The sequence below is a fragment of the Polistes dominula genome, unplaced genomic scaffold (assembly GCF_049000335.1).
Source record: "Polistes dominula isolate Pdom_NZ unplaced genomic scaffold, Pdom_raw_medaka contig_15, whole genome shotgun sequence".
Lineage (NCBI taxonomy): Eukaryota > Metazoa > Arthropoda > Insecta > Hymenoptera > Vespidae > Polistes > Polistes dominula.
In genome coordinates this window covers 5,386,813-5,410,536 of record NW_028300915.1, presented here as the reverse complement: position 1 = coordinate 5,410,536, position 23,724 = coordinate 5,386,813, and the positions used below count along the sequence as shown (strand labels likewise).

Here is a 23,724-nt window from a genome sequence, read left to right as displayed (position 1 = left end):
GAAGGTACTTTGCTAGCTAAGATTAATATTACAAACGAAAGACAAGTCTTATGAACTGTCTTGTCTCCCTCTATGTGGATACATACATCTTTTATCTTATATTTTTTTGGTCTTACTTTTGTTTTTATTTTTTATATTTCCAAAAAAGATTGTTTACTCAATAGAACATTTTTTTATTTTATTTTCTAATTTCAGATATATTACATTCGTTAAGACCCTTTTACAACATCGTACAATGTTTAATCTTAATTTATTTGTATCTTTATAAAATGTATCATAATCAATTTATATCAAAGAAAATGAATATTTTTTTAAGTATAAGTTATATTTATTATAGTATTATATAATAAAATCATAGTATAATAATAAGTATTAATTTATTTAGTATAATATAATTGTATAAATTATAATTTAAAAAGATATATAAAAAGAGAATATAATTATATTTAATATAGTATAGTTATAATAATTCAATTTTAAGTCATGTTATAAATTACACAATGTAATAGTTGTCGTTAAATACAACAAAAGTTTAGTTAAAGAAAGTTAATGTTGTATAGTATGCAATACATACCTGAAGACTTGTAAATTTGTGTGAACACACATATACATATAGGTGTACATGTATGTACAACATATGTTAGTTCCAATCGCATAATCGTGAGCTTAGAAATGGTGCCAAGGTAACAAAACGTTAGATCTAGTGCGTACGTTGAGTTATTAAATGCATTTAGAGTATAATTAGAATCCTTCGAGATTACATTTTTTTTCATTTTTTTCCATCGTGATAATATTTTTCTAAGGAAATAATAGTAGAACGAAATGTAACGATATTTTTTCCTTTTCGTTTAGTTTCTTTTTTTTTTTCTTTATTTCAAACGGCTTTCTCGCAAACATCGTTATTAAAGGGCGTTAGCGTGAAAGCAGAAAACAGGGCTTTTTTTTACTTCGAATAACCAAGATTCCTTTCGCAAGTTTTCTTTCATGTGATATTTCTGACATGCTTGAGCACCAGTGTATCCAAAATTTCACGCTGGAAAGATCACGAACAATATGATAAGAGACAAAAACGTGTGAGAACTTTCTTTTGAAAGACTTGAGAGAATATATGTTTTTATGTATGGTTATATACACACGTAAGCATATAATTCAAATCTCACGTTCGAGATCATATTTTCTTAACCAAAAGTAAAATGAAATAATTATTTCGATGTTTTTAATTTAATCTTTTTTAAATCGCTATTTTTGTTTGGTTATTTCTAATTAAAAATTATTTAATATATTAGGTTGTTCGGAAAGTCATTTCGTTTTTATTTTGTGAAAATCAAGACAATTTTCGTTTCGAGGTTAAACCTAGGCCTTTCATGTGGGCACAAACAGTTGAATTTGATAAATTAAATCTCTCACCGATCTCACGTGTTGTTAGTTGCCGGTTTGCATCAACTAATGTCTTTATTGTGTCAGGAAAAATTGAAATTACTTTCCGAACAACCCAATAAAATTTATAGATAGATGTGTGTGTATGTGGAATTTTGTAAGCATTATAACATCCCCATTTATTAGGATTGAAAATATCCTTTTCGTGAAAAATATCTTTTTTTCTAAATCGACTATTTTCCTATGTATACATACATATATACCAACATTTCTACCTATCAACCTACCTGCACTAGAACGATGCGGAAATCCTTGAACGATACTATTATGCACCGAATGTCCTTCACTTTTTCTCTCTCTCTCTTTCTTCCTTTCTTTTTTCTCTCCCTTTCTCTTTCCCTTTCCCTATCCCTCTCCTCTATCTTTTCCTTCGTGTTTGTTAGGAAATGAGTTAGGTTCATTAGAAAATGAAATCAAATTAAGATCGATGAAAGAGCCGAAATAAATTGGACGACTCTCTCCTTCCAACGATTCGTTATACCCAGTGGCCCATTTTAATTGTAACATGTTGATTACTTCCAAAGCACTATGCCTAACTAATGACCTAGATTGTTTTTTCTAATTAAGATCAGACTATTGCATTACAATCGTTTTATTCGTCTTTTTTTCTATTATGATCATCATGAAATCCTTTTTTTTTTTATTATGAGATATTTATATCATTACATTTAATTAATCATATTTATATACCCAATGTGTGCGTGTGTATGTATAATAAAAATTATTTAAACACGCATAATGGTGTGTACTTATAGAAATATTATTTAGGATACAAATAAATGATTTGAAAAGAAAAAATAAATGACTATGTTCGATCAATAAAATGAATGAACATTGTCGGACGTCGTCGTTCGTGCGTATTCGTCCTTGTTCGTTGTGTTCTCCTTCCAAACACATAATTTTGTCGATCGCAAAAAGGGATATCCACTGTTCGTGACACTTTTCTACACATCCGTCATGGAACACGGATAATATCCTGATAAATGCCAACATGTTAATGCATATCTATCATATACTATGTGTAAGTTCCTTTAATAAGCAAATGCACGTTAGGCTTCTACGAGAATGTGTTTGTACTTTGGGACATCCAAGTAACTTGTCAACTACTCAAATTAATTTGGTTATGGAATTCAAGCCTCTCTCTGTCTTTCTCGTTAATAACGGTATATTCCATTAGGAATTTGGTATTTACCATGGTGTCAAATTTAAATCGATCGATGAACATATCGATGATTATTGTGACAGTGGACTAAGTTGTTCATAAAAAATTAAAAAAAATTCATGTTATCATTAATTTTATGATATAAATAATTGTAATATGAAATAAATAAATGATGTATAAAAATAATTACTTGTAATATAAAAGAAATAAATTTTTTATCATTTTTTTTGTTCCATCGTTATAATTATGAGTATAAATATCTTTATAAATTATTCGAATAGTTATTACGCTTCAAAATGAAATATATTTTATATTTCTATTATACATACACTACATATATGATACCTTCAACATTATAATAATAATTAATGTAAATTTGCTTAAATTTTATTAATATTATAAATGAATTTTATAATACAAATTATATTCATTAAATTTATGAAATAGATAAAAAAGCAAAATATAGCCGAGAAGGGTAGATTATTATTATTATTATTATTATTATGATTATTATTACTAGAATGAGGATGATGACGATGACGATTATTATAACTATATCGTAGATGCTGAATCTAATCATTAATTTACGTAAGCGAGTTGGAAATATTCGCTGCAAGATGGACTACTCAACTTAATTTCAGCCAGTTGACCTACTTTCGAATATAAACGTAGCAATTAAACACCGAAGAAAGAGATTAATTTATCATATTTTGTCGAATAAAAAATGGTCAAGTGGAAGTATTATTTCGTTGACATATTTTACAAATTTTATTTGAGATATACATTAAGAATGTATGCAAATATATTTCTATTTTAACATAATCTTGTTATAAACGTAAAAAAACATATACATATTATACAAGAAAAGAAAGTAAAAAGTTTATAAATATTATATATAATTTGTAAAACAATCATTTCTTTTTGACAATTAGTAAAATATCAATTGTAAAATACTAAATAGTATAAGATTGATTCAATATATATATTTAAATGTTTTCTTCTCATCTTATACATATATATATATAAACATACACACACATGTACAAACATAAAAACATATATATATATATATAATACATAATGTGAAAGAAGAAAGTTTCGTCGCGTATAAACGACTGTCCTCTTTCTTTTAACACGAACGTCTGCCAAGCTTTACCGTTGGTCTATTTAAAAAAAACTCGAGGGTAGGTTTCTCGTAGAAACGAACGCGACGTTTCCTGCCTATAGTATAACGTGCCATTATCGTAACTACATACGTACAACCATTCGCCATTGTTGTTCGGACGTGGTCCGTTCATTCGTACAATCGTGCAAGTAGAGAAATTTTTAGGGTATTACGATGTTCGAGCAACGAATTACGAACTTGTTAAAGTTTTCAATTTCACGCTGAACTAAATAATAAACGCGTTTAATAGCTACATACATCTACGTGAGCAGATTGTGTGTGTCTATATAAGTAGATGTGTGTGAATCACATTCTAGAATTTCGAGAATTGAGCTTTTGATGGAAACTTAAATGAACCTTTTCTCTCTCTTTTTTTCTTGTAATTCTTCGTTTAAAAGTTAAAAACAGGAAAAAATTGGAGAAATGAAATTTCATTTTAAATATTCGTAAATAAATATTACATGGACTAAAAATCTACAATCGTAGGTACTGTAGGTATCGTTTGTTTATGCAAAGATCTTGGTCGTTTTGTCGAGAAAATTGCGATCGAAGGGCATTAGTGGACTTTTCTCGGTGCTCGTATTCCCTGTTAAACGGAAAAAAGGGGTTGAATACTTTTTTTTCCTTTCCTATTTCCTCTCTTTCTCTCTTTCTCTATCTCTCTCTCTCTTTTTCTCATCGAGAAACTCTCACGAAAAAATGCGCATCGTCAAACTCGAGGAAGCTTTAGTCGAGCGGCCGAGCGTTAAACGAGGGAGAAAGGTAAAGAGAAAGATAAAGATAAAGAGAGATAGATAGATAGATAGATAGATAGATAGATAGATAGATAGATAGATAGATAGATAGATAGATAGATAGATAGATAGATAGATAGATAGATAGATAGATAGATAGATAGATAGATAGATAGATAGATAGATAGATAGATAGATAGATAGATAGATAGATAGATAGATAGATAGAGAAAGAGAGAGAAAGAGAGAGAAAGAGAGAGAAAGAGAATCGCTTTATTATCTCCGAAAGTTCAAAACGACGATCAAAAATGTAAAACGTAGTTCATTCATACCGTTTATGTACTTCGAAACATTTCGTAGAACAATGTTATCTATTCTAAATAAATAAACAAATAAGTAAAAAATAAATAAATAAAATGTAATTTTTGCATAGTAACAACCTTTTGATTTGAACGCAATTTTTTCTTTTTCCTTTTTAATTAGGAACATTTAAAAATGTGTTTCTCTCTCTCTATGAATTGAGGTCAAGGTTGACCTTTGCGTTGTATATACTTGGCAACCAGGCAGGTCTACGTCGATTATCAGAATTTTTTTTACAACCTTACGAGTACGAGAGTCAAATTAAAATCGAACGTGGTGGCATTTCGTTTCCTAATCCCTTGTTATATGTTAAAAAAATGTATAAAAGATAGAAATAGAATTGAACGTGTGGGTGTGTGGATGGGTTTTGTATATTTTTATAATTTATAAAAACTCACTCGCATGTGTATGTATATGTAACACGTTGAAGGAGTAACTAGGAAGTAAGAGGGTGCAAGTTGAAGAGGGTGTAAACGATGAAGGGGTGTTTCGCGATGTCGCTTTTATAAGGGGGTAGCAACACGCGATTAGGAGTATACCGCGTGTAAGAAACTTTCATTTCAACCTGTTCCACTTTCAATGATATCGTAGCAAAGTGAATCGTTCTATGTGTATGTGTATTATGTGTATATTTCCTTCTTTTCTCTTTCATTCTTCCTTTCTTTATTTCCTAATGCGTTGGTGTAGCCCATATTAAACTTCTTTTTATGTGTATTACACATCAAGAAAAAACTCGTACGAATAACGAATGCTCTTAACTATTCAACGATCATGGCAAATAGTATCTACCATTTGTTACTTATCAATCAATAATAATCTACTTTGTTATGTCAAGGATAATCAAATTCCTAACCTTACGAACTAATTTTGTTACATTTGAATTATTTTTATTTGATTATTTGAAAACGAGTTAACTATTAAAGTTTTGCATTTGAAAAATTACTTTCGATTACTAATTGATTTAACGCGATAATTCGAGTGATAATGATATTTATTTTAGATTTTATTTAAGCAATACAGTTTCATGAATGTCTTCGACAATACAAAACAATTGCTAATATTTAATCTTAAATACGTCATTTATATAGGTATTCTCATATATGCGTTTTTGACGATAGTTTGAACTCGACAGTCTCGTTGCAACAGGAATATTATTTTTTAAGTTACGGAATCCAATAAACACGTATAAGTTTTAATAGAATGACCTGCTATTTTGTACATTGCCGTGTTTATATATCGGACATAACATTTACACACATGGAATATATAAATGTATTTTATATATAAAAATATATAAAATAAAAGCAATTTTCCTACGTATAAGAGAGTTGAAAAGTTCAGAGCATATCATGCAAATGGATGTAAATTTTTGTCATGATTTTTGAAAGGTTGCATTAAGATTTTTTCATACTTATACATAATAAAAATGTATTGAGTCCAGCATATGGAAGGTTGTAATAAAATAACCTGTTATTTCGATTCTATTAAATTATTAATACAAAAAAATTTGCAAATAATATGAGAATACGTTACTGGTCTCGAACGTGATAAAAATAATTTTCTATTTGTGTGGGTGAAAGATAAAACAAGAAAGATAGATAGAGTATGATCTAACGTTTTTAAGTTCATCATGAAAGGGGTTCACATTGTAATATTCTTTTCAGATGACGATTACTGCTCGTCGATGCTGAAATAGCTATGAAGTATTGAAGAGTCTTGTACTCGAGCTAGCGGATGAAGAGAGTCGCCAGTTAAGATGAGAGTTCGTAAAAGTTGAAGGAGAGAAAGGAAAAAATCTACACAACGAACAGCAACAACCTGCCTCGTCCATTGCGACCAGCCACATATCTCACGTTAAGGTGAGTTCCTATTTTCATATTTTTTTATGCATATATAATGATTTTTTTAACATCACTCTGAAAATTTAGTTTATAGGACTATTAAATATTTTTACGTTTTTTTTTGTAAGAACCTAATTTATATATAAAAAATTATTTAAGAGTATGATACTGGAACGTAATATGGAAAACATATGCTATATGTATTTAATATAAGAACGTAATATATTAAAAATATTTGTTATACTACTAGACATATAAAATAATATGGGTGTACAGTTTGTTACTTAGAATTTATTTGTTGAAAAATATATTTGGTAAATTATACCGTTATATATCCCTATATATATATATGTGTGTGTGTGTGTGTGTGTGTATGTGTGTGTGTGTGTGTGTGTGTGTATTGGATATACTAAAAATATCTATGGTTTTTTCTAAAGTATTGTTTTTATACAAGAATTACGAGTGGAATTACCTGGATGTATCGATTTATGCAAAATTCATTCTATCGTCAAGAACGATTCACGCGATGGATATAAATATGGATCGAGCAGACACACACACAAATACATGCACACATACATTGGAAGTCCTTAGTAGACTTGTCATCTTATGTAAATCGTGTCACAATAACGTTATAGTAGTATTTCGTTCTTTTTTTATATGGAAATCTTTTGAAATATCGAAAGAGGATAATATTGCTTACGTGAATTGTGTCCTGTCTATATATATATACATACAAATATTTGTATAATTTAATTGAAATTCTAATTAATCCATATGATGAAAATATATATGTATACGTCGATGATAAAGTTACCGAATTACAAACGTTTAATTAAAGAGATTTTATTTTCTTGATATCATTGTGATTACATACTCACACATATTTAGATATAGATGTATACAAATGTTTAAGAAAAATTAAATTACGTACACATTATTATTTGTAAAATATATTTCATTTATTAATTTATCACATTATGTATGTATTATACTTTTCAATTAAAAGAAAATATAATACTGAATATTATTTTTTCAAAACATTTTAATGAATACTATATATAAACATATTTATATTTTATAAAAACAGAAAATCTCGAACGTGGCCTAGTGACATGCTTCTCTTAGCAATTTCTCTGCATCAATTTTACCGCACCCTTGCCCATAACCTATTCCCTCGTAATAGAGAGAGAAAGAGAGAGTAGACCTTTCTTAGCTTTGCGTGATTCTATGAACTAACCATGTCACGACGCGGTTAACAAGCTACACTCGACAATCAAAAAATTGAGAAGGCTATTTGTATGAACAAAATTGACGAAATAAAGATTCGAATTTCTTCAAAAGTCGAAAAGGGAAGTTGTCGACACTTCTTCAAAAGTATTGAAGGATCCCATCGATTATCGGAAATCTGACAAGTATCGGAAAGTCTAGGTGAAGGATGAAGTTTCTGAGTGATAGAAATCTTCAAAGTTAAGCCGATTTTATTATTAACAAAGAAAGAAAGAAAGGAAAAAAAAAGAAATAGGTAATAGAGTTTCTATAACAGATACAAAATATTATGAATTGCAAACCTATAATATCTTACAAAAATATAAAGATAAATTATGCGAGAATTATTTAAATCCAAAAAAAAAATTTTCAAATTCTATTAGATTTTGATTTAACGAACAAAAAATTGGAATATCAATTTAAAAATATTAAATTGTAATATTATTTTAAAAGAAAAAATTCAGATTTTAGTCCTAAACAAAATATTTAATATAATTTTTTATTTAATCAATAATTATTATTTCTTAACAAAAAAAAAAGAAATAATACAAAGTTTCAAAAAAACAATAGCTTTTAATTATTATAGTTTAAAACGTAAAACTGTTATATTTTTCTTTTATCTTTTTTTTTTTTGTAATCTTTAAGTAAAATGGCCGAAGATCTTATTCGGTATGTGCATCAAAAACATACTCTGAAGAATACACCACGAGAAAAGTATCAGTGTTATTTCTCACAAAGTTTCTTAATCGGAACTCTTGCTACCGTCATCGTCGTTGTCGTTGTCATCATTCTCGTTGTCCTCGTCCTCGTCCTAGTCCTGCTAGTCGTTACGAATTGCGTTGGTGAAAACGTAACGCGTTTGCCCTAGATATTCAACGGCACTATGCGCGAAGGTCGTTAACTTTGGCGTCGGTACGTCTGGCGACGCTAGACTGTCGTTAATTTTCCATGTATCGTTGTGCTAATCCTATCGTGTTAACGTATTGGAACGTTCATTCGTTCCTTTCTTATTTCCTTAATCTAGGTAAACGTTTTCTAATAATTTTGATGAATCACTTTAAGTGGAACGCCGTTTTATTTATTTCATTTAAACAATTTCTCACATAGTTACAAGATTTCTGTCAACATTAAAGTACATATCTTGTTTTTCCCTGATAACATTATTATTCCTGAAATTTAGAAAAATTCAAATTTAAAACAATTTAAATAGGTTGTTTGAAAAGTTCATATTTTACAATTTTCAAATAAACCAACGTTTCTCTTTTAATTCCAAATTCACTTTCTGATCGTTTAAAAATAGTAATTACGGCATTAAAATTTCGAAGTAATAGAGTTATTCCTCAATTAAATTACATAAATTTAAAAAAATAATATATTCACTAAAATATATTATTCATGAAGCATTCATCTAACAAGTCTTTGGGAGAAGTTTAAAAACGTAAAGTAAAAGAAAAAGAAAAAGGAGGAAAAAAAGGAAAGTTGTTCGACGATAGGGGTAAAACATACTCCTTCTTGGCTAAGAGAGTGATCCATTGTTGTAGTTGAGTAAGAAAGTAGTGGAGAGAAAAAAAAGAGAGTGATGTTAAAAATAAAAAAAAAAGAAACAGAAAATGGTAAAAAGCGTGAAATCGAAAAGAAAGACGTCAGAAACGGTTCCCAGGATGAGGTTTTTAGATTGGAGAGAGAGAGGGCGCGGCATAGCTCGTTGAGAATTTCCAACACTCTCTTCCCCTTTCTTCCTCCTCGCCAAATCCACCAATCCACCCCCTCTCTTTCTCTCTTACTCTCTCTCTTCTTACCCTGTCGGTTTTCCTTTCGAGTTCAATGCTGCCTTTTTAAGGAAAGAAGAAATATAATATGGTCGGTGGTTGTTGCGAACGATTTTGTTGAAAGTTTTTCGGCGTGTTTCAAACTCGCGATCATGAAAGATAACCGAGAATAAAGGAAAAATTGAACGTGGTGGGAATACAAGGCTCCTCCTGCTAGGGAGACTCACTCTCACAATCAGAATGGGACGGGCTAAGCCACGTGACGCGTTACTCTAGAGCGTTTCGTGCCGCAACGCCCCGTATTGATCGAACGAACATCAGCTGTACGGTTGGTAGCATTTATTCCTGACCGTCTGATAACTTGACTCTGACTCGACCACTATCGGCCTACTGACATTGTCACTTTCTCCTTCTCCTAACATTACTTTCTATCTCTTTCTCTTTCTTCTTTCTATCTTTTCAACTATATCTATTCACTCTTTATTCAGTTTTTCATTTGTTTCAAATATTCTATCTTACATGGATCGTTCATCACTTTTGTAGAATTTAGTTTCAATTTTTAAAAAATATATAAAATGTAATTGAGAGTAATTCTGAAATGTTAAGGAAATACAAGTGATTTTAGTTTTTAATTTGAGATAAACAATGTCTTGTTTGTATAATAATTATCTATTTATTTCAACATTGTAAATATTGCTTTAATTGTACTTCTTTTACTTTTCAACTGATCAATTAATAGATGTCCTTATGTAAAAGAATATAGAGATTAATTCTCTCATTGTCTGACTAATATTACTGATTTCTCCTTCCAAATGTTCTTTTTTTTTATTTCTGCCTTTTTCCTTGATTTTTTATTTTTTCTTTCAAGGTTATTATATTTTTAATTACCATTAAAAATTATAACAATGAATTTTCATATTTTTTATGAATATTTATATCTTGAATGAGAAAAAATTAAATCTTGACAATGAACGTTATTAGTCGTTGGAGGAAAACTTCGTACCGATTTATAAATATAAAAGTGTTTTCTTTGAATTTTCGTTATAAAATTAGCACGAATTTTTTTGATTAATCCAATAATATTACAATAAAAATTGGATAAAGGCTGGTATTTTAGAACACAATGGTTCCCAATCTTTAGCATTTCTTTAGTTTATTACGGTATTTGTTTTTTATACCAAAGTTATACGAAGAGAAAGCTTTCTTTTATATAAATTATTCAATTAATTCCGTATACCCCGAGAACAACACTTCTCAAGTAATAATTCAGATTGGGAAATGCTAGATTATCATTGTTTGCGAAGATTAAAATATGATTTCATTTATTAAACTGTAATAGAATTTATTTCAGTAATTTAAATGTAATTGTTGAAGTTCATTTTAAAAGAATACCTTTAAAATAATGAACTCGGTAATTAGTTTAAAAAGATTGTTTTACAGAATTGTTTTACAAAGATTGTTTTTCCTGGAGTTGGTCGTAAAGTTCAAAGCTATAATCGAGTGATTTCTAGAGTAATCGTCAATCGATATTTCGGTCAGGAGAGTTATAGAAGTATGTAGCCCAGGGGAAAATAAGAAATTAAGGAGGGTAGGAGGTCGAACGGTGACGGTGAATGATTTAGCGGGTTCTCGCTTTACACTCGCCGCGATAGCCCTCAAGCGAGTATGTAAATTGCTAGTATTTTCCGCAACGTCAAAGAAACGTCGTCTATTTAAACTTTGGATGACGTAACGATCGAACAGATGGACATTACAAATTTACGTTTTATTCTTCTTCTTATTATTATTATTACTCATAAATTATTAGTGTTCGTTGATGAACGTTAATCTGTTCTTTTTCTAACGTTATATCTATTGAATTATTGGTAAAATTCTTGCTAATCTTTATATTGAATAAATAATTATATTTTTAATATATAAAAACTATATTTACTTATTTAATTATTCATTTATTTATCAATTTCGTTCAATTTTTAATCCAAATCTTATCATAGAAACAATTAATTATCGTGTGTATAGGAAGATTTAATTTGACCGAGACCTAGGCCGAGTATTTTATAGAAGGTGCCAAGTAGTGCGAAATTTACCATGTTCATTATTTCCAATTACGAAGCATTCGCGGTCTTGCTTCGGGCAATCTTAAGATTGGATCGTCGTCGTGTTAGGCAAAGAAGAAAAAAAGAAAGAAAAAAAAGAAAAAAAGAAAGATAAGAGAGATAGGACTCTCAGACGTCGACATTAAGTACTTGTACGAAAGATATGCACCAACACGCGAAAACACTCGAAGCTTTTGCTTTAACTGACTAATCTCTCTTTTTCTTTTTTCTTTTTTTTTGCTTGTTATCTGCCTCTCTTTCCCTCTCTCTCTCTCTTTCTTCATATTTTTTAGTACTTGTATGTCGACACGATCAGCTTCTTGAAGTCACCAGCACCAGAAGCAGAAGCAGAAGCAGAAGAAGCTACAGCAGCCTCGGGCTGTTTCAGAGGATACCGTGTGTTTGCGGTTTGCTCATTCTCTGGAAAATGCAAAGCCTTGCCCCTGACGAATAACACTCGACGATCTCATGAGAGAAATTTCAACGTGGCAAATATTGCGTTACCTTCACACGTTATAACTGGCTCACTGACGTTTTCTATCTGTCCGTGTTTGGATATTTATGTATGTACATATGTACGTACGTTGAGTATATAACTTCTCCCAAGATGACGATTCCTTTCTAGTCTATTGCTTTTGAGAATTTGATTGTCGTATCGATCGAAGAAAATGAGAAAGAGAGAGAGAGAGAGAGAGAAAGTATAATATAAAAAGTCAATTTTTTTCGAAGGAAAATGTTAGAATTTTCATATATAAAATATTTCCAATCCAAGTTCAGTGAGATTACAAATTGTTAGTAAATAATGAAATATATAATTTAATATATATTATTAATCATTTTAGATTGAAAAATGTAAGAAATAGTAATTTCAACTTTATTATTTATTTTAAGGATAAATTATATTTTGTTCGGTTCGTAAATAGTTATATGCGGAATGAAATGAGCGCAATGCTCGTTGAAGAAAATTTTTCACGAGACTAGAAGCAAAAGTTTGAAGAAATATTGAACGTAAAGTTAACAGAAAGATAAAACAGAGAAAGTAAAAAAATTAATTATTTAGAAACACGATTTTTTTGTAAAGCTTAAACTGTGGTATTGAGGAAAGTACAATAAAATAGAACAAAGCGTGTTTCGAAGTGAAAGTAAACGAATTCGAGTAGATATCTGATTGGTGCCATGACAATGATCATTGAAAGCAGTCCGTTGTATAACAAAGGATTGTTTGTTATTTTTTCATCTAAAACATCTTGGCACTCGCTTCGGAACAAGTTTCAGTTTAACGATCCTATTGTTTACGTAAACGAGCTTGCATCTGGCTTACATTGTAGTCGTTAAATGCATAAACAATGCTAATCTTGACGGATGTTAAGTTATCTTAAAATATCGTATTTGAAAAATTCTCCGTTCTTTAAAAACCTAATTGACTTTTGTATTTATAAGAAAACTAAATAACCCTAATGTCTATTATAAATATATTAATAATTAATATAATATAATAAATAAAGTATAAAATATATTATATATATATTTAAATATGAACATATATCTAACATAATAACATATTATTAATTCTTTTAATATAAATTATTTGATCTCAGTCTATCGCAGGTTAAAATATGTCACAATTGATTAAAATTATTGTAACTACTATAATATATGACTTCATACAATATTATTATATAATCAATAATTTATCGCTCATTTAATTTTCAGATCTTTTTATTCATAATCAGACATATCGATGTTTCATATAATATAATATTTTTTGTGCAATTTATCTGCCTTAATATTTTCTAAATAATAACAACAATAATAATAAATATTTATAAATTTCGTTGTTACAGATGACATAGAATGGGTTGGGTGGTGCTAGGGCGGTGTGCGGGTGGTGGTGGCCGCCTCTCGTCCATCCTCTCGCTGTCTCTCACCTCCCTTGCAAGTTCCCTCATCTTTACCATCCTCTGTATCCTCACACTTGCTCTAACTCTTGCCAGTCTCGTTCGTGCCGAAAACAACATGTACGTATTACAAAAAAAAACTCACAAATAATAATAATAATAATAATAATAATAATAATAATAATAATATAATAATCTTTTCTTCTTTTTATTTTTCTTTTTTTTTCAAACTATCTTTCTTTTTCAATCATTTATAATAAACATTGCAAATCATTAAAAGTAAAAAAATATATTTTTTCTATTTGCAACTATTTCAAATGATGATCGTAAATGATAGAAAAATTAAGAATTAAATAAGACGAGTGGAAAAAACACCATAATTATTATATATATCTTTCTTTAGAAGGGTTCGAGTAAGACATTTATTATTACAATAGCTCGATCAGTATTTTAACAAATTATATCTATTAATAAATAACAAGAATTGTTTAATTTATTTTTATTTAATATCACTTTTTTTTCTTTTATATGATCGAATTAATTTCTAATCGCTTCATTAAAACGTTAACGACGGCTACTAAATTGGTTTTAATGATTTTCTATTTTCCTCTTTCTTTTTATATTTTTAAAATTTTTATTATTGATTTATAAAGAGGAATTTTTTTTTGTAAAGTCGCAGTCGATGCCAATTGTAATAACTATCGTCTCAATTTCGGCCAGCAGATTGTTTATTACATACTTGCTATTAAAATTTTACTTCATTTCTGCAAATGCAACTGATATTTTATTGTTCAAAGTGCATATCGGAAACCTTTCGTAGCGAGTATTATTATTATTATTATTATTATTATTATTATTATTATTATTATTATTATTATTATTATTATTATTATTATATTATATTATATTATATTATATTATATTATATTATATTATATTATATTATATATACGTAGTAAGTAAATGATCTAGTAATTGTAATGTTGTCACGATCAAAGAAAAACGATCGAAATATTATTTCATACATATATATTATATTATATATGTAATATTTTGCTCGGAAACGTCATGTAGATGCTATTTAAATATTATGTACATTTAGAAGGCAGTGTTTTTTCTTGTTCAATTAGTAGCTCTTTTTATTATTATTATTATTATTATTATTATTATTATTATTATTATTATTATAATATTATATTATATATATACAATTCGAACGAATGTGTTTGTAGATATGTTACATTTAGATTATTTGAGATAACAGTGTAGACTATTTTCGTGATCATTAGATAAAAAGGACCTCGAATAGTCGAACTGATCGATATTCAATTTTCATTACATTTAAAAAGCAAGTGAAAGATACAAAATAAAAGAAAAAAGATAAAGAAAGAAATAGAATTCACTTCTAAAGGAAAAATTAGTAGTAAAAGTATACGCATGATCAGACAAGATCAATCACGCAAAACTATTCCATTCCTATAGTTATTTCTTTCAAACAGTATTCGCGATCACATTGAAGTATACGAAATATTGGTAAAAAAATTGACTCGCTTTCGAGTAACAAACTATACGAGTTATAATATACGAGTTAAAAAAAAAAAAGAAGTTATAAAGATATACGTTAGTATGGTAAAAAGTTTTCTAAACAACTTTCGATTTCTTTCGAACTACTTCGAGATCCTCATCCTCCTCCTTTGAAAAAATAGGGGAAAAGAGAACAAACGTTTCTGTGTGTTCGCAAGGAAAATCATCGGGTTCGAGCAAGAGGACGAAAGCCAAAACAAAAATATCCTGTAATTCTTCTTCTGTTCGATACGAAGAGATATTTTTTCGTCGTGGACGAGCTTACTTTTAAGAATAAATTTAAAAAAAAGAAAAGAAAAGTATGAAATTGGACGTATCATATTGTACATATAGTGAGTTGTGTTGCAGCTTCGAGGAGGGCAAATCGGACAAGGAGATTCTGGACGATCTGCTGCAGACGGCTCGTTACGACAAGCGGCTTCTGCCCCCGGTCCAAGGTACACTGAGGCCCCCGCCCCACACCCGCCAAGATGACTACACCCCTGACCTCGTACCCAATGACCCCGACCATCCAGAGCACCTCGAACATCACCGGCACCGCTACCACCACACAGCACCACACAACCACAGCTCACTGCTCACCCCTCGTCGAAAGGGTACTCTCTATATAAGATCGACCCATTCATAATGATGATGATAATGATAATAATGATAATGATAATGATAATGATAATGATAATGATAATGAAAGCGACGAGATAAACGATCGAAGAGATATGAGTGAGAAAGATAAGAGTCAAATATGAAAGTTTCTGTATGCGTTCGAATGTGTGAGAATTTATTTTTAGGTTTCGTGTATGTATATGTGTGGGTATGTATGTACGTATGTATGTAAGCGAAAGCAAGTGAAAGATTAGAGAAAGAGGGAAAGAGTGAAGTTTGTTCAGTAGAGAAAGTCTACGAGAGGTCAGCCAAATCGGAGAGACTACTATGTCCGACCTTTGACGGACCTTATTCACTACCACTCACGCGAACTACACAATGAGAGAATTTCCTTGATCGTTTTACCCTTTGCACTCTAACTTCTATAAACCAGAGTAGATTCTCAAAGCATATACAGACGTTATTAGGTTCACCTAATTTCTTCTTAATACGCATTGTGAATGCTTTATTTAAAATATTTTTTTTAAATAAAAAAGATTTATAATTTCAGTAAGAATAGAGTATAACGGTAAATCAATAAATATTATTGCAATGAATTAGTTTAAAGCTAAATAAAAGAAAAAACAAAATATTTATAATAACTTAAAAACATTATATAAAAGAATATTATTATATTAATAATAATTTGCTAATTATTGTGAAACGAAGTAGAAAACAGAAGAAAAAAAAGAAAGAGAAGATAAAATTTCATTGAAATTCCAAGAAAATGATCTCTAATTTAATGAAGTTTCTCATTCATCTTTATCGTTTAATTATTAAACGAAGAGTTTCTCCCTCGTTAATATATTCTGTTATAAACGAGTTAATTTCGGTGAACAAGGACAAGCTGTCGGTATTGTGCTCTACGTTTATCGAGTCTCTCTCATCGATCGACAAAGAGCGGCACGTAGGAAATACCAACTCTAGCAAAGCTATTCGCGTTATAAACGGAGAAGCTTGTTTTAAATGCGATGGAAAAGCAACCGACGCCACTCATCGACGTACGCATTATTTCACCAGAGTTAAGCGGATAGTTAGATAAATATGCACTCTTTTCGTTTCCCGTGGTAGATTTAATCGTTTAACTTTTCCCCATTTGACAATCATTTCCAGCTAGAGGATAATTAGTAATATTTATTGAATTTTTGTAAATCGTATTTATTTATTTGTTAAAACAATATAACTTACGTTATAATCGTTACTCGTCAAATTTGTATCAAGGAAATTCCTTCGTTTATATTTTCTATGTCAGTGGTGAAATGCAAATTTGATATAAATATTTATTCAATCAAATTAATAATTGTGTTAAATTACTATTTTACTAATATTAGATTGGTGCATATGAATTGTCGGATTTTTAAGTGAATTGCAGCATTATTACCAAGTTTATACTTATACAAGAAAATTACACGAATTTCGGTGGAATTCATATCGGTACAAAATTCAAAACAAATAATAAAAGGAAGCACTTTTGAGAAAATTTCCTATATTAAAATGTTGCTCTAGCAATAGACAGTACGACTATAAAAGAGGTTATGTCAAAAACAAAAGCATAACAACAACAGGAAGAGGAACGTTTGCATGTAAAACAAAAACGACATTTTATATGCACCAACTTAATAATTTGATTTAATATTTTATAAAAAATACAAAATTTGTTGAATATCTTACAATAATATTTCTATATTGTCATAATTTGCACGCAACGGTAAAGAAAAATAAATTAAAATAAAATAGAAAATAATAGAAAATATAGTTTATTCCGATTTTGGTTACACTCGTATATATTCGATTTTACGTTCGATAGTTTAAACGAGAGCATTTCGCTAGGGGGAAAAAGCTTTTATCAGATATATCCTCCTCTCTCTGGTAAATGGAAACAAGTGTGATAAGCGGACGTACTATTACTAGCAGCAGTAACAGCCCGTAGCAAAGCAGCTAGCAGCAGTAACAATAACAGCAGCCAACAGCTAGCAACAGCTTCTAGCTATCGCTCGTAGAAAAAGCTCAGGAGACTTATTAGGCACTTTGCGAATTAGTTGTTTCTATTTCGAGCACTTCGGCTTCATCGAACACCACATGCGCAGCATTTTAGATTGTCTCAAAACGATTGCTGTTTTTAAAAACGGCACCGTCTCTGCTTTCTCGGTAGAAGAAAGGCTTTTTTACTTTTTTCTTTTCCTTCTTATTTTCCATCTTTTTTCTTTCTCTTTTATTTCTTTTTTTCTTTATTATCTCGTTGATATTAAAAGCTGACCGTGAAGCTAGCAAATTTGTAATATTTCGAAATTCAATGTTTTACAATGCAGTTGTGTGTCGATTCTCAACTTTTCTCTTAAAATTGCTTATTCCTCTATACTTCTTCTACTTATTCTTCTTCTATTTCTTTTCGTTGGATATCTTCTATAAAACTTCGGAGCTTTTAAACGTATCCTTTTAGCTGTTATCGTGAAATTTGTTAAAGGATGCATAGCAGTAGTTAGTATTTTTTTCATGCAGAAATAATTTAGCAGCTTGATATTGAAATTATCCAAGTTGTATTATGAAATATTGTAATTACACGGAGTATAAATACCAGAAATGGTATAAGACGTATTTAATATAGGAAATCGAAAAGCTCGGTTTTATAAACTTTAATAAAGAAAAAGAAAAATACAGAGAGAAAAAAATGTATGAATGAAGAAGAACAAAAAAATGAATGAAAGAGAGAGAGAGAGAGAGAGAGAGAGAGAGAAAGAAAAATAAAGAATGAGTGAGTAAGAGAAAAAGAAAGAAAGAGATCTGGAAGAGGCTTTTATATCTTTTCTTCGATAACTTTCCTCAACACAAAGCTGACTCCTTGATGTCTGCATCGGCAAGTTGATTAATCGCGAGAAAAGAAATTACGAGAAGAGAAAGCATGGTTAGATCATTAAGTCATAAACTTATTCAGCGACACGAACCCGCTGACTTCTCTTCTATTTCTGTAATCTTCTATCTCACTATTATCCGTATATATATATATATAATGTATGTACATATAAATAATATATGCAGTATGTGCACATTTATGTATCTACTCACGTACATCTACGAGAGTCACGATCAAGTCTTATAATAATCGAATTAAAGTCACGTGCTTATGCAATCTTGCGAAGATCAATTAAGATGCTTTGCTAATTGGCTCTCTCACTTTATTCTTTTATTATACTTTTCTTTTTTTTTATTTAATCTCGCATTGTCTTTTTCTTCCTTTTATCTTTGTTACATTCTATCCATTTGAACTGAATTCTTCGGTTGGTCAGAAAAAGAAAAGAATAAAAGCTTCGTATAATACTTAACTTTCGAGGAATTATATTTTTAATAAACTATACACAATGCAGTTTCCGTACTTCTTCTTCTTATCGTAGATTTTATTTTTTATTTGAAATTATATTTCTCTCTCTAACGAAAAAATTCAAAAAATGTCGCATTATTGATCCGATAAAAAGATGGATTTGAAATTCTCTTCGATCTCTCGAGTAAAGTAAGCTTGTGTATGCAAAAGTGAGAAAGAGAGAATGAGAGAGAATGAGAAAGAGAGCATGAAAGAGGAAAATATTGACAAGTTCTTGCCAAATCTGTAGATATCGTGAGCGCGTGCATCTGTAAGTGCAGTGTGCCAGCATGGCTACAATCGGCTGAATAGATTCATGCCAATGGCATTCGCAAGCCAATGGATGCCAAGAGTGACACGCATATATACTGGGAGTTGTGTATAGCTCCTCCTCTCTCGTCTACTAACCTAACTTTTTTCAATTTCTTAGCCTGCCCTCAAGATTATTCGTATTTATTACTTGAAAATATTTCTTATTGAAAATATCTTTTTATTCATTTGTAATATCGAACTGATTTTAATGATTATTCCATTTTGTTTCATTCTATTTTATTTTTTTTACTTTATGTTCTTTTTCAAATCTGAATTGATACTGAATTTAATACGAGAATGGTTAAAAAAAAAAACAAACAAACAAAATAATATAACATCAGGAAAGGAAAGGAAAATGTGAAAATGGACGATCTTGTCGCTTAAACCAAATTTATTATTTTAATGTGAAAAATGTGAAAAAAAGAATATGAAATTATATTAAAAAAAAAAGAATGAGATCATTTTAATTTTGCCAAAGTTATTGCCCAATATCGACGAAGAATTTTCTCGAACAAATACCAATTATCCTTAGTATAATTCTATTTGGTATGATAATGAATCGTTTTATTGATCTTAAAGTTAAAAAAAGTTTATAAAAGAAGATTTTCCAATAAATTATCAGATTTAGAGATAGGAAAAAGTAATATAAAACTTGGTAGTTCGAATTCAGTGTCTTGCGTTAATAAAATTTTTTAATCTTATACGCGGGGGTCGTAAAAAAGCGAGTGCAACGACGAGGATAATAATAACTCTTTCGTCGATATAAGAAAGGGTGAAGAATAATAAATAAATAAATACAAAAATAAGGATGGGACGTGGGCAAAGGTTGTATGGTGTTTCGGCGACTGGTAACCAACCCCCCCTTTCAATCGCGATCACTCTAAATACACACTCGATACTCTATAACGCAATATACTACGACCAATCCTTCACCCCTACCCCACCCCTTTACAACACTTCTCCTCCGTCATCACTCTTAATCGTTTTGCGAATCACCAGCCCGATCACTCTAATAAAAAGGGCAATATACAGAGAGAATCAATTGATGTCTGTTTAATAATCGATGCTTAGAGAGTAAATAAAATCAAATAAACTATAGAAAGCAAAAAATAATTAAATATATAAAATGAATATATATATATATTAGTCCCGACAAATTATACCCAAAAGATATATATATATATAAGATAAAAGATAAGGAAAGAATTAAAATTGGAAGCAACAATTTGAATAAAAAATAAAATAATAAAAAAATAAAAGCAAACAAAAAAAACATAACAAAAAGAAGGTATAATAAAAAAAGGATGAAACGTGGGCAAGGGCTGTTGGGTGTTACAGATGCGGATTTCTGCTGCGGAATGCAATGGCCTGGTGACACCACCGGCCTGGCAAACCGGTCGTCGACCTTCTCTAACGACCCCAAGAACCAGAACAAGAACCAGAACAATATCCACTACACGCCGCACCAACACCTTCGCACTCACCTTCGCGGTCCGTCCTTCAGCTTTTGCTTCGTAACCTCGTCTATATAGAAATAATAATGACGGTTGTTTCGGTTTTAGCCAAGCTAACTTCTTCTTCTTCTTCTTCTACTTCTTCTTCTACTACTACTAACTATTGTTATTATTATTATTACTACTACTACTACTATTACTATTACTATTACTACTACTACTAACTACTACTTCTACTATTACTACTACTACTACTACTACTACTACTACTACTAACTACTTACTACTACTTGCAACTACTTTGGTCGACTAGCTCATTCGGTATTCTAGATTGCCTGACACGATTCCCACTTAATTATCGTGCCTCTCTCTCTCTCTCTCTCTTCTCGTTCGCTCTCTCTCTCTCTCTCTCTATCTCGCTCGCTCTCTCTATCTCTCTCGTCCGCGAATTTCTCTGTCTTAACGGATATAATTAACGCCTAGTCGCTTCGTGATAATTAGAGAGATTCGTCGTCTTCTTCGTCGTTGTCATCACTACCACCCCACATTCAACATCACCGAGTGTACCGAGAGACTCTTAACATTTTTGCGTTATGATAACGAGCGACAACGAAATATCACGTTTTCAAAATTTACCAGTCTGTCTTCCGTCCTTTTGCTTTTTCTAAATCGAACAATACGATCTCTCTCCTAAGAATCGAATTTAACTAATTCTAGGTAACAAGTATATATATGTTATTATAGGGTTCGTCATAAAAAAAATATAAAAAAAGAAGTATTCCCCTTAAAAAAAGATATGTCTGAAATTAGATTACAGCATATAATTTTTGCATAATTATTCTCTAAATATAAAAGAATTGTTTAAGAAAAATATTTTTTCATAAGACATGCGTAACTCGGACGATATTAATTTAATAATTTATGTTTTACGACGATATGAATTTAATATGCGATAAATCTTTTTTATTTAATCTATTATTATAATTACCTAAATATATACATATGTATGTTAAAATTATCATTAAATAAATTAACATAATAATCTGCAACTAATAAACTTGAAAAGTATCAAATATTAATATTAGATATAACATTAAACATAATAATTATATTGATCGCATTTAATCTCATTAATAATTAATTCCTTAGAGAGATCACTTCTTATGGTGTACCCTATATATAAATATATATATATATACTTGTTACCTAGAATTAGTATCGTATCCTAATCGAATAATTGAAATTAAATCGTACAAAATGAATTTCCTTCAAGGGTACATAAGGGAAAGATTAAAATTATACACGCGTTAGATAATTTCATGTTAGTATGTGTATGTGTGTGTATGTCTTTATTCTCTTTCTTCGTGTGTTACCTCTTGTGTACCCTATGATGGTACTACATCCACACAAATTAATGTGCACGGTCGAAGAAACACAGCGCGAGATCTAATCGACTATAATAATTAGGTGCCATTCGCCAATCGTCAGTCAAGCTACTGAATGGGCTGTGCGACGACCTTTCATACGAGGGTTCGTAGGTCGATCGATGCGAGCCGCGAGCTATCCCACATCCCACACCTCTCCACAACTACCTCCCTACACCCCCAAACCCTTAAACCCCTTTCACCCTTTCCTATTTTACCACGATTATACGATTTATATCGAGTTTCTTCTTTCTTCTTGCTCTTCCTTCTTTTCTATTTCGTTCTTTATTATTTCTTTTCTTCCTTTCTTTTTATCTCATTCATTTTCCTACGGCTTTGATAAAACAAATATTTTAATCAAATCAGTATTTTTAGCTGTTAATTACGTTTTAACGAACGAATCAATTGATGAATGTTAATATATATATATATATATTATACACGTAGAGAATATATATACATTAGGGTGGGTCAAAAAAATCAATTATTTTTTTTTGTACAAGTGCCACGGAAAAATGGGTTGCTAGACACCTTAAAACAATTCTCACCAAATATGAGCTCTTAATTTTAATAGGAAGATCCTCCGCATCGCAGTTTTTTATTTTTTTTTTCAGTCCAATAGATTAAAATTCATACCTCATTATATATTGATTGTACAGAAAAAAGTTTTAAACGAATTTTGTAGGAAACTTAATGCTCTACAAAAAAGGTATCTTATATTTTTTCCGTAAACCTCACCATTTGAATGATATTGAAGATTTATGTTTGATTATTTTAAGACAAATTTCATTTTTGTTTATGAATTTTATAACTCGACAATAAAGAACAATTAAAAAATGCGCAGTACAAATTTTTGTAGGAAATTAACTGCTCTATAAAAATGATGTCTTATGTTTTGGCGATTAAATTAAGCGTTCAAATGATATTCATCATCAAACTTTCATGTGTACTGATTTTTAAAGTTTTTGATTAGATATTCGAAAAATTTCAATTTAATTTATAAGTTTTGAGAAAATTTACACGCATTTTAGTTTTTATCAACTGAGAAACTTCAAAATATTTTTCAAGTTTTTTTTATGTATAAGTATCTTTGTCTACATTTAAAAAAATAAATTATACATTATTTATCGCTTAGTTAATTATTTATTAATAAAAAAAGCAAAGTTTTCATTATAAATATATTATGATATGTTTCAGTTTTAGCGAAAAAAAATGTCCAATT

The 23,724-nt window shown here is 29.9% G+C and overlaps 2 protein-coding genes across 27 annotated transcripts in view; one reads left to right on the top strand and one right to left on the bottom strand.

Annotated features, from left to right (window-relative positions):
• Positions 1–10,190, bottom strand: part of LOC107070485 (trypsin-1) — a 31,367-nt gene extending 21,177 nt beyond the window's left edge. The window contains exon 1 of the mRNA XM_015328745.2: positions 9,768–10,190. The gene's annotated coding sequence lies outside the window, so the exon portion shown is untranslated. The remainder of the gene's footprint in view (positions 1–9,767) is intronic.
• pHCl-1 (pH-sensitive chloride channel 1) overlaps positions 1–23,724 on the top strand; it is a 95,694-nt gene that overhangs the window by 29,994 nt on the left and 41,976 nt on the right. For 14 of the 26 annotated variants that reach the window (XM_089170506.1, XM_089170504.1, XM_089170501.1 and 11 more), the window contains 4 exons: positions 6,523–6,717; positions 13,678–13,851; positions 15,649–15,752; positions 20,945–21,115. In XM_089170506.1, the coding sequence (XP_089026632.1) occupies positions 13,688–13,851; positions 15,649–15,752; positions 20,945–21,115 (439 nt within the window). In that variant the 5' untranslated portion in view covers positions 6,523–6,717; positions 13,678–13,687. The remainder of the gene's footprint in view (positions 1–6,522; positions 6,718–13,677; positions 13,852–15,648; positions 15,753–20,944; positions 21,116–23,724) is intronic. The other 12 variants (XM_015328672.2, XM_015328681.2, XM_015328696.2 and 9 more) reach the window with 5 other exon arrangements.